Source organism: Gnatocerus cornutus, chromosome 5 (assembly GCF_029298725.1).
Source record: "Gnatocerus cornutus isolate USDA-ARS CGAHR chromosome 5, icGnaCorn1.1, whole genome shotgun sequence".
In the NCBI taxonomy this organism is placed as follows: Eukaryota; Metazoa; Arthropoda; class Insecta; order Coleoptera; family Tenebrionidae; genus Gnatocerus; species Gnatocerus cornutus.
Genome location: NC_142237.1, coordinates 12598422 through 12609594, shown reverse-complemented (window position 1 = coordinate 12609594; position 11173 = coordinate 12598422). Strand labels below are relative to the sequence as shown.

The 11173-nt window shown below is 37.1% G+C and overlaps 4 protein-coding genes and 2 pseudogenes across 4 annotated transcripts; 3 read left to right on the top strand and 3 right to left on the bottom strand.

The window, feature by feature from the left end:
- Positions 1-53: 53 nt before the first annotated feature.
- On the top strand, positions 54-3391 carry Fbxo42 (F-box protein 42). The gene is made up of 5 exons (XM_088036322.1): positions 54-366; positions 428-724; positions 775-1271; positions 2555-2815; positions 2867-3391. The coding sequence occupies exons 1-5, from the start codon at positions 105-107 to the stop codon at positions 3278-3280; spliced, it is 1731 nt and encodes a 576-aa protein (XP_087892448.1). The 5' UTR covers positions 54-104; the 3' UTR covers positions 3281-3391.
- LOC148174680 (cytochrome b-c1 complex subunit 8 pseudogene) lies at positions 2023-2545 on the top strand (annotated as a pseudogene).
- LOC148174678 (brachyurin-like) lies at positions 3333-4448 on the bottom strand (annotated as a pseudogene).
- A 1488-nt stretch (positions 4449-5936) lies between these two features.
- On the bottom strand, positions 5937-6967 carry LOC148174677 (brachyurin-like). The gene is made up of 5 exons (XM_088036898.1): positions 6703-6967; positions 6479-6645; positions 6337-6423; positions 6150-6289; positions 5937-6101 (listed from the first exon to the last, which is right to left on the bottom strand). The coding sequence occupies exons 1-5, from the start codon at positions 6927-6929 to the stop codon at positions 5937-5939; spliced, it is 786 nt and encodes a 261-aa protein (XP_087893024.1). The 5' UTR covers positions 6930-6967.
- Position 6968: 1 nt separating this feature from the next.
- LOC148174676 (brachyurin-like) lies at positions 6969-8117 on the bottom strand. Its single transcript, XM_088035554.1, has 5 exons — positions 7974-8117; positions 7770-7920; positions 7558-7724; positions 7415-7504; positions 6969-7367 (listed from the first exon to the last, which is right to left on the bottom strand). The coding sequence occupies exons 1-5, from the start codon at positions 8056-8058 to the stop codon at positions 7060-7062; spliced, it is 801 nt and encodes a 266-aa protein (XP_087891680.1). The 5' UTR covers positions 8059-8117; the 3' UTR covers positions 6969-7059.
- A 1491-nt stretch (positions 8118-9608) lies between these two features.
- Positions 9609-10808, top strand: LOC148174675 (brachyurin-like). The gene is made up of 7 exons (XM_088036290.1): positions 9609-9740; positions 9797-9821; positions 9871-10021; positions 10068-10234; positions 10283-10372; positions 10419-10558; positions 10607-10808. The coding sequence occupies exons 1-7, from the start codon at positions 9678-9680 to the stop codon at positions 10775-10777; spliced, it is 807 nt and encodes a 268-aa protein (XP_087892416.1). The 5' UTR covers positions 9609-9677; the 3' UTR covers positions 10778-10808.
- Positions 10809-11173: the final 365 nt, after the last annotated feature.

Below are 11173 nucleotides of genomic sequence, written 5' to 3'. Positions count from 1 at the left end.
GCAAACCACAAAACAAGCAGCGAAACACTGAGTGGCAGGACTGGTTAGTGATTTTCGTTTGCGCAACGTTGGTACACGTGCAAATGTCAGCTGTCAATATGTAGATGACATTTGACAAAAGTATCAACAAAACTCAAGTATTTGAGTTTATTTTTATTTTTTGTCACAGTCTCAAGGAAGAATCATTTGATGTTATTGGTGGTGGTAAAATTAAAGTGCTTTTTAAAATGTCTCTTCCCAAAGATCCCATAGAAATCGAAGATCTTCCCGATGAGGTGTTGGAATTTATTTTATCTCTAATTCCACCTTACAAGGATCTTCACGATTGCATGCAAGTTTCGAAAAGATGGAGAAGATGTGTTTTAAGTAAGGAACTTGTGTCAATTCATGTTGCTAATTTTAGCCATTAAACTTCTTTGTTTTATAGATGTTGCCAAAACTAAGCTAAGGAATTTACATAGGGCCATTGTGGAGTTTGATGTGAGATGGGAGAGTTTGACTCCTGTGGAACTCGCTCCTACTATATCCAAACGTTATTCGCACACTGCGGCGATTCATGAGAATTCCATGTACATTTTCGGGGGCTGCACTAGCTCCATGACAACATTTAATGACTTGTGGAAACTTGATTTATCCAAAAGACAGTGGATGCGGCCTTTAGCGACGGGAAATTATCCATCTCCAAAGGCCTGCAGCTCCTTAGTTTGTTACAAGGACCTTTTAGGTACTTATAAACCCCAATTAACAGAAAACATTCTACTTTTCTTAATACAGTGTTGTTTGGGGGTTGGGCGTACCCCCCATCATACCCACTGTACCAAAGCTGGCACCTCTTCAACGAGCTCCATGTCTACGACATCAAAGAAAGTCGCTGGACTTGTATTAATACAACAAACGCGCCGCCCCCCACAGCAGGACATTCAGTCTCAGTAATCGGAAGGTGGATGATTGTGTTCGGCGGCATCCACAAACACAGCACTGCTGTCCACTGTGAGAAGTCCAACGACATCTGGAAGCTCAACCTAGAGACGTGGACTTGGTACACGCAGGAAGTTGAGGGTGAAATGAGACCACAGGGGCGATTAGGACAGACTCAAGTGGTTTTGGATGATAAACATTTGTTAATAATAGGGGGCTCAGGTGGGCCTTCGTTTAATTACTGTGATGCCTGGATTCTTGACATGGAGGGAGAGGTGTGGAGGTGGAGGCAGGTGGACATTGAGGGGAAGGTCAACAAACCAAACAACATTTGGACCAATCCTGGCTGTAAGGTAAAACAGAATTTGTTTTTTTATTAACCCTTTTAACTGTTGTACACGTATATGTACGTTTTGCCATTTTTCTCAGAAAATGCAAATGATAAAAATTTAAAATTTTGGGAACAAAAGTAAGCGGATCAGCCGAATCAAATAAATAGATTCACATTTATGTGACTCTTCCGGTTATGCCAGAAGTGGCAGTCAACTTACTTATTTTAAATAAAACACCCTATATTTTATTGCTTTTTTGTATTCTAAATGCAAATTGAAGATCACTTTCTATATACCGTGTTATTATTAAATTGTATCATTTCTGAAATGTCTCGATTTTTTAAAGAAAATTAATTTGCATCACAAAAAAAATATTTCCACAAAAATTTTTGAGAATTTTTTATTTTTATTAGATCACCAAATTTGTTTATAAAAGATCCACAAAAAATTGAAATGTCACCATTCCAAAGCATGCTTAAAAAATTGGAAACAAAAGAGTAAAAACACTCCTTTTTTCGTACTTTTAGTAGGAAATAGGTGTCCAATACATAAAGTAAAATTTTATTGTACATACGTTTGTATTATGAATATTTTCCAATTTACGTGGCGATTTTTAAATAAATTTTAGTGCACTTATCTCGGACAGAAAATTCACTTCTGTTGTGCAATTATTTTTAAAAAGTATCATTTTAATTTTTTTTTGTATTTTCAAAACAAAAATTTTGAAAAAAAACGTCTCAATAAGTTATTTTTTGAAATAGTTATAACTATTTGAAAATAAAAAAGGCATTTTTTTTGAAAAATTCATAACTTTTTTTGGGTTTGGTAAAAAAAATTTGAAAAAATCAGAACTGTTTTTCATCGGGTAGAAAAAGATGTAAAACTTTCAGCCAAATCAAAAAGGGTACATATACGTTTACAACAGTTAAAGGGTTAAAACAACAAGTAGACTTTGGAAGTTTGACAATTCTCAAAAAAATGGGGCACGCGGACTTCGGTAACTTGTTCCGCGGAATGTGCGGCGTTATAACGTACCGACTATCACCCTTTGAATTGAAGCCCTTTCACGGGTGGTTCTCCCACGGTATTCCTCGATGGATCCGACGTATGCAAGAGGAGGTCTTGTACGTGGTCCCTCCATTTCTACTAGGATACGTTATCTTCGATCAAATTGAAAGGAAACACGAAAAACTCAAACGGAAGATTCCTTCCGACTACGAAAACGAAGAAGACGAATAATTAATTCAGACTTTTATAAAATTGAAAAATAAACAAGTTCTGTATTTTTGTGTTTTTTTTTTCAGATCGGTGATAAGATCGTTGTGCTCAACAGAATCCGCGAAGACCAGACTTGCCCCATTGTCTACTACCCCAAGAACTCCTGGGTTAGAAGAAACCCCCAAGAAGACAGCAAACTAGCTAGAATAGATCTGGCGAACCGCGAGCCGGATCGCGACGAAAACGTAAACGGGCGTCGTGGAGTGCTAAGAAACCACAAAAGAGAAGCAGAAGACGAAGACATTTACCGACCGGGAAGTTCAAATAACCAGCGCGGAGACGTCTTGGTTAGTTTCTTCTTCTTCGTACAATCTTCACTCTAATTTCTCGACTTGTAGATAAACAATTGGTCAGCTCCTTTGAACAACATGGCAGCCTTCAACCTCCCCTCCGTGAAAGTGTCGAAATTTGATCGAATACGAGAGCAACGCATCGCGCGCTTGTCCGAAATCAAAGAGAGTTTGAAGAGGAACAAGAAGGAAGAGAAAAATCGGAATCATTATCTGGGGTTATACGTATTGGATCTGTCTAAAGCTTTAAGTTCGAAACCGTACGTGAAATGGTTACCTCCTAAAAATATAGGAAATGGACCTGAAGAAACAATTTTGTACACTTTATTGGCTGGGAAGTCCGAATTGGTAATGTTCGGAGGTATCCGAAAGGATGCGACCTCTCTAGCCTTTTCCGTTAATATAAATAATCAAATTTCGAACAGTTTACACTTCATTACGGCTCCTAATTTTGTTATTTAAGACAGATTGTTTGATTTTCGTACTTTAGCATTAATCGAGGACAATGTGCTAGTCATTGGATGTAAATTAATGCTTTACTTTGTTTTTTGATAAATATATGGTTGCTTACAATATTATACTTTTTTTTGCACCTCTTTGTTAACTATTTTCACGTATTACGTCGACTATCCATGGAAGAAACGGAGAGGTTCTCGTGTATCCGGAAGGATCGGCGCTTTCACAACCATTTCCACTAATAAAACTTGAAATACCAGCATGTATCATGTCGCCCATAAAATTAACGCGAATTAGAGGTCCTCCGGTGTCGCCCTTCAAAATTTAAATTACGAAATGTCCCTAATTCAGCCCTTTTCATACAATACATGTCCCTTCGTTCGAATTCCCACTCATACAGAGCATTGTTGCAGTTATTTGGTTGCCGTACGTAATTTTACATTCTGTGTTGGAAATTGATGTTAGTTGGACCCAGTTTAGTTCGTCTGCCAAGTCCGAGTGTTCTGAAATTTACATAAAAGTCAGTTTCCTACATATTAAGATTTACCATCGTCAGTTTGCCCCCATCCGATTGCCAACAAATCTGTAGAATCATCCACCGGAGTCGTTGGTAAATAATGAATAACATTAATATAAGCTGAAACAAAGTTCCCATAAAATTGTCCATAAATCAGTGGGTGTATTACGAGTCAGTGTCACGGGATATGGAAACTTTATCAATCCAATATCGTTTTCCAAAGTGGAGGCATTGAACTCTGGATGGACAATATAGTCCGATGTCGATACTGTAACTCGATTGGGATCGTCTCCGGACAGAGAGTTGGACCCCATTTGCACAGTGAACAATGTGGCCCTTAAATTCCCTTCAATTTTACAATCACTAAGAAGGAACGTTTACCTAGAGACGCATTGTGCAGCTGTTAAAACCCAACTGTTTAAAATGAGAGCACCAGTGCAAAGAATTGAGTGGTGGAGGTTTGGACGGTGATGGCCGCAGCGAATTTAAATTGGTGCTTATCAGCAGGCGATCCTCCGATTATATGAGGATCTAAAAGCAATGTGAAGTGGGTTATATTGACTCCCAATTCCGCTCTAAATACCTACTTATGTTGGGTGATGTTACCCCAAAAGTGAGCAATGTTGTTACCCAAAAAACGGAATAAAAGATTGCCATTGTAAATTTAATGAAAAATTTTGGGCTGCTGACAATTTAAAGGTAATTTTAAAGGAGTTATCTAATCAATGTTTTATAGAGAGCTGTAAAAACGAGTTTATTAGCGTACGGTCGGTTGTAAAATTATAGATTTGTGGTTTTTATAACAATTTTAATTGTATTGTACAATTAAGAGCTCACTACTATCGGTCTACTCAATTTTTTCCAAGAAGAATTGAATTGATTTACAGCCACGCATTTTCGAAAATTTGGCGTCACAACCCCAATCTGCTTTATTGGTTACAGTGGATCAACCCGATTTTGATGCAAAAGTCGTAAAACTTACCTCAATTTTGACTGTTTTGCCAGGTGAACACGCACAAAACACTCGGAACATGTTCAGAACACCAATTTTCACCTGGGAACACGAAACACTGCGTTTTTACGCAAAATTTTAAAACCGGCACTTTGAATCACAATACTTGCCGACAGAGTCGAGATTTAGCGCGGGATTTTTGAAATTTCAGTTTGGTGGAATTGGCTACATTTAATAATTTTCCGCTAATTTTTTTCCTTGAGAATTAAAAGCCTGATTACACCCAAGAATTTTCTGCTTAAAATGAGTACTAATACTTTAAGATTGCTTTGGAATTATTGTATTTGTTTTAATTCTAAAGATACTGAAAAAAATAAAATTTCGAATTCGAACTAGCGCAGATCGATTTCTAAGCTAAAAAATCCTGAAAAAAACGATTTCGAAAAGGGTTTTTTTTATATTCGTCTTAATTCCGGAGATATCGAGAAAAATCGCTTTCGAATCTCCAAAATTTTGGCCCTCTAGCGACAACCCAAAATTTTAATTGCTTTAATTTAGTTATTTGTTGACCGACGAGAAAAATGATGGTAGTTTTGGATTCAGCGTAAAATTCTGCCTAAAATGAGCCCATATAGCTCAAATTTTCTTCCTTTCGAGGCAAAAACTGAGTTTAATATTGATTGATTATGTATCGATCGAAAGAACAGCTCGAGATCTATCAACTGTCCAAATCTCAGATCGATGGGGCAAGTAGTTTACACGGGGCGATCAAAAAATGAAAAATTGAAAATTTTTTATCGATTGAGTCGCAAAATTTTTTTGCCCAAAAAAATTGACCATCGAATTTTCGACTTTTGAGGGCGGATTCAAAAGTAAAATAATCCAAGAAAAACGATGGAAAAAACCGTTTCTGAAAATCTTTCGTAGCAACGGAGATATTGAGCTCTGAAAATTTTCCAACTCAAAATTCAATATCCGAAACTTTTTTCGCCCATAACTCAGCTCAACTCAACTTTTTTGGATTCTACGTGAAGTGAGCACCAATACTTTAAAATTCCTTTGTAAATAAGCGAGGTATCAAGCTTTATTCTTTTCGAGACTGAGATTTACACGCAAGAGAGGAATTGCAGCCAACTTCACTTTTTAATGAGTGGATTCATCTAACAATAAAAAAAATACAGTTTAATTATTTATCATGTTTGTATGACACTTCTGATCCAGGTGACATATGGATAGGTCCTCGTAAATCCCGAAGGATAGGTACTCTCACAACCGTGCCCACTAACAAAAGTTGAAATTGCCACATGTACAGCCGCTCGCTCAGTGCGATATTCAACCAAAGCGCCCCCACTGTCGCCCTTAAACAAACAATTAACTTAAAATAAAAAAGAAACTGAAATACCAACGTGGCACGTTCCTTCATTTAAGGGACCAACCACACAAATCATTTCGTCGAAAATTTGACCACCGTAAATCGTTTTGCAGTTTTCGTTGGTAATCGTTGAAAGTTCAACGAAATGGAGAGTGTTCAACAGACCGGCAGTGGCTAAAAAAGTTACTGTTACCGTCCGTCTAAGAGTAAGAAAATAGTACCATCGCTGTCTTGGCCCCAACCAATTGCCGTGACTGTTGCCGTCTCGTTTATAACAACTTCTGGCAAATTAATACTAGTCATGTAATCTAGAAAACGAGAATTTTTGATCACTATTTCATTTTAACGCGTGGAGAAGAGTACCAGTGAAGGTTATTGGTAAGCGAAGTCGGATGAGCCCCACATCGTGCTCCAGAGTGTCTGGGTCGTAATCAGGATGGGTAACCGAGGTGGATGTTGTAACAGTAACCACATTAGGATCTGTGCCATCAAGTCTGATCGAACCCATTTGGATAGTGAAGGAGGTTGCACTAAAATGTTATTTCTTCTGTGTAATCAAAGAGACGATACCACACCAATTCAGTTACCCAGAGGTGCATTGCGCGGCTGTTAGTATCCATTGGTTGGTGATCAAAGCACCGCCACAGAAGTGAGTGCCGTTACTGGAACTAGCATAGATAGCTGTCGCAAAGGGGAATTGACTAGCTTTGGCTTCTTGGCCTCCAACGATGCGGCTCGTCTTTCTTGCAGTAACTGTGGAGGGACTCCCCTCGAATATGAAAAGCAAAAAGCACAACAAACGAAGAACTTTCATGTTTGAGTAGTATTGAGACACTTATTAGTTTGTGCCTCTTTTATCTTATCAAACTTTGAAATTTTTGAACGGAAAGACATTTTAATCCTTTATTTTCATCCAAGATAAGAAAATTCGCACGATAAAAGTGCTACTCGGGCGTTGTGGCGTTAATTAACCATTGAAGATAAGGATGCGTCATGGTATATCCAGAAGGATCAGTGCTTTGGCAACCGTTTCCACTAATGAAGCTTGAAATGCCAACATGCACCATCTCACCTCGACTTACGACGTGGATTAAAGGCCCTCCGCTGTCCCCAATACAAGTTCCTTCGTTGTAATTTCCGCTCATGCAGACCATGTTGTCGGTGATTTGGTCACCATACGACTGCTTACACTCAGTGGTCGAAATTGACGTTAGTTGTACCCAATTCAACTGGTTTGCCAATTCAGGATCGTCTGAAATTAAGACGCTTAATAGAAACTTTTTTGGTCGCTGTTTTTACCATCGTCAATTTGTCCCCAACCGATTGCTAACAGATTCGTAGACTCCTTCACAGGCGTGGTGGGCAAATAGTGAATCGTATTAATATAATCTGGAAGAACTCTGTAATAAAAACGTAACAAATAAGTCCTTCACATCACTAACTCGTTAGTTCTACAGGAAGTCGGAGCTTGATCAACCCAACATCGTTCTCTAAAGTCGCCGCATTAAAATCCGGATGAAGAACATAGTCGGATGTCGCAACAGTAACTCGGTTGACATCTTCGTCGTTCAAAGAATTCGACCCTAATTTAACAGTGAACAATGTGGCCCTAAAAGTCTCGATGTTTTTGCGAACTGGTAATGTCAGTTTTTACCCGTTGACGCATTGTCCGGCTGTTAAAATCCACTGGTTTGTTATAAGAGCGCCGCCACAAAAGAATTTGCTGGTTGAAGTCTGCACGGTGATGGCAGCAGCGTATTTGAATTGACCGGCATAAGCAGCAGATCCTCCGATTATACGTTGATCTGAAATGTTAGTTCTATGGGGGATGTTAAGGGTGGATTTACCTATTGTTTACCTGATTTCTTCACTTCTGTCCCGTAGGAAGACACAATAACAGAAACTGTTATTAGCGTCCAAAGTCGCAAATTTGATGTTGGCATTATTTAACAATTTCAATAACAGTTTCTCAACAGCTGGTTGAAATTATTTTATGCTTCTATTTATTATTATAGAAGATTTATCTAATCAATGTTTTATGGATTTTTGAACATAACTAAGAAAAAACAAGCTTATTGTGCTGTAATATAAATTAGATAAGATAATATACAGGGACGGCCAAAATAAAATTTGTAAGGTTTCGTATTTGCATCATTGTGGATCAAAAGACAAGTTTTACAAATTTTTATTTTGGAGGCGAAGTCAAAATATGAGACATCCTCTCTTAAAATTCGTCATTTTGGTAATTTTAGTGGTACAACTATAAAATTTAGGGAAATTGCTAGTTTTGAATCGTTTATTAACTCTACCAAATTGCAACATTGTAGATCGAAAGAGACAATTTTAGAAATTTTTATTTTCAAGGCGAAGTCGAAATATGAGAAATCCTTCCTAAAAATTCGTTACTTTGGTAATTTTAGTGCTTCAACTATGAAATTTAGGGAATTTACTAGTTTTTAATCATTTATTTATTCTGCCAAATTGCTACACTGTAGATCGAAAGACACAAATTTTAGAAATTTTTGTTTTTAATCCTAAGCAAAAATTACCCAAATGCTTCACAAAAATTGATAACTTTTGTAATTTTAGTGAAATTTGAGGAAGTTACCACTTTTCAGACGTGTATTAATTCCAAAACTCGATTGCTTAAATCTATTTTGATAATATTTATTCCAGAATTTTTAATGCTCATCTCAGGATTATTTGATTATTTTTTGTTTGCTCAAGAAAAAGGTAGTTATATTATAAGCAATTAGGAAATTACGTAATAATCTCTTTATTGCGTGTGTTGTTTTTTCGGGAGTGTAGTGTTAGTGCTAGTGCAATTGATGCATGTGAACAGGTAAGAGAATATTACATGCAGGTAAGTGTCTTGAAATAGTTATTTGTATACGAAGGCCAAAAAATGTTTCTTTTATGGCCGTGATACACGCACAGGATTTTTTAGGCGACATCATTAAATTTGCAAAATAATTAATTTTTATTTATGATTTATTTGATCTAATCATTTATAACAACTGAATAATTGTAAATATTTATGAATCCTTCAGAAAAGTTTATATTTTCTTTATTTACATTTGCAATTTCGGCATGTGTAGCTTCACAATTATTGGTATGAATTAGATTTGATGTGATTTTTGATGTTGCTCCAGCAGCACTGCTAAATAATAATAATAAAATTGAGGGTTATGTCGGTACGTTAATGTAATTAAATTACGTTAAATGAGCACAAATAACTTGAGTTTGCTCCAAAAATAAACGAGAAATCGACCGAAGAAATTTACATAGTTACGTAACGTAACGTAGACAAAATAATTTGTAGCTGTTTTTTTTTTCAATTCAAAACTTGAGATAAATATCTTAAACATAAATATGTATCTCCATAGAGTGTGATGCTTTATAATCTTTTGGATTTAAGAAAAACATAATCTATCGAACAATACTTCCGATAAAATCTCGAGTGTTTTTGCTTAAACCAGATAAGCATGGTGTGATCGCTCATACTCATAACTTATAAATAACCTGGCATTGTCTGCGTACCTTATTTTTCCTTCCAAACAAAATGAAATTATTAATTCTGTTTTTGCTGGGTCTTATTTGTGGTGACGCCAGTCCTTACAAAAAGGTAAAAATTCCAAGTAAAAACTCTAACTCGCATCAACTTCAGACTGACTTTTTCAGATCATTCCAAGAAAAGCGGGAATCAGTACGTATAGCACCAAATGTTAAAACTCTTAAATTAATTCACCTCGCAGGTGGTAGAATAATAGGTGGCCAAACCGCCCACGCCCTCCAGTTTCCCTTCGCCGCCGCCATTTACGTCACCACCCCCGAATCCAAACACTTCTGCTCAGGAACTCTGTTATCAAAACTATGGATTTTGACAGCGGCGCAATGTGTCGACGGGTAATTTCGTCTTATTAAACCCCACCTTTTTAAGTTTCTTCCTTAGGGCCATCCTTTTCGAAATCTTCTTAGGTTCGATAATCCTGGGAAACAACGAGCCGGGTCAAATCGAAGTAGCAACCTCAAGCTACGTTCTTCACCCTGATTATAACCCTTTGACTCTAGACAACGACGTCGGGCTCATCAAACTTCGCATGGAACTCACGTTTACTGGTGCGATTCCTTAAGACAACACCACAAAGAATTGATTTGTTTTTCTAGATTACATTAAACCGATTGATCGGCTTCCTGTATCAGAAGTTCCTGATTTTGTAACGGTGTCTACGTGGGGATGGGGGCAAACCTCCGATGGTACTCGTTTCTTAATTATTGGCTTTTGGTAATGGGGCTTTTTCAGATCATCCCGGACTTTCCAGTGAACTCCAATGGGTGAACGTGGTGACCATGACAAACCAAGAATGCTCAATGGTGTACGGGTCGCAAATTACAAGCAACATGGTTTGCGTCGAAGGGAATTACAACGAAGGAACTTGTTATGTAATGCCACAATCATAAAAATCGTGTTTTAATGTTAATTCTTTAAAGGGAGACATTGGCAGTTCGTTAATTCAGTATTACAGCACCGGGCACGCCATCCCCGTGGCAATTTCCAGTTTTGTTAGTTTCAACGGGTGCGAGAGCACAGATCCCTCAGGATTTGTCAGGACTTTCCCGTACAACGCTTGGATACGTAACGTAACATCTCTGGATATTTAAATAACAATAATAAAGTACACCAATGATTCAATATTTTTTATTGATAAATGGACTGACCATTAGCAACCTAAACCAATTTTCTAACTCCGCCAAACTAAAATTTCAAAACTCCCGCGCTAGCGCTCGACTGAGATGGCTCTGGAACTGTCGGTAAGTTCGCGTTTCCTGAACTGATGGAACAAAACATATAGCATTAAAATTACAAGAATTACATTTTTTTTTTTTGGAAAATGTTTGTTTATCTTTAGAATAAAAATTTTTAAAATTCGTCTTGTTTGACTTACGCTTTTGTAATTTTCATTTGACAGTCAAAATTTTGAGCGAGAAATTTGAAATTTTACGTTTTTTAACCATTTTTTCACTAATGCTGCGATAATATAAAATTTTAAAATTAGC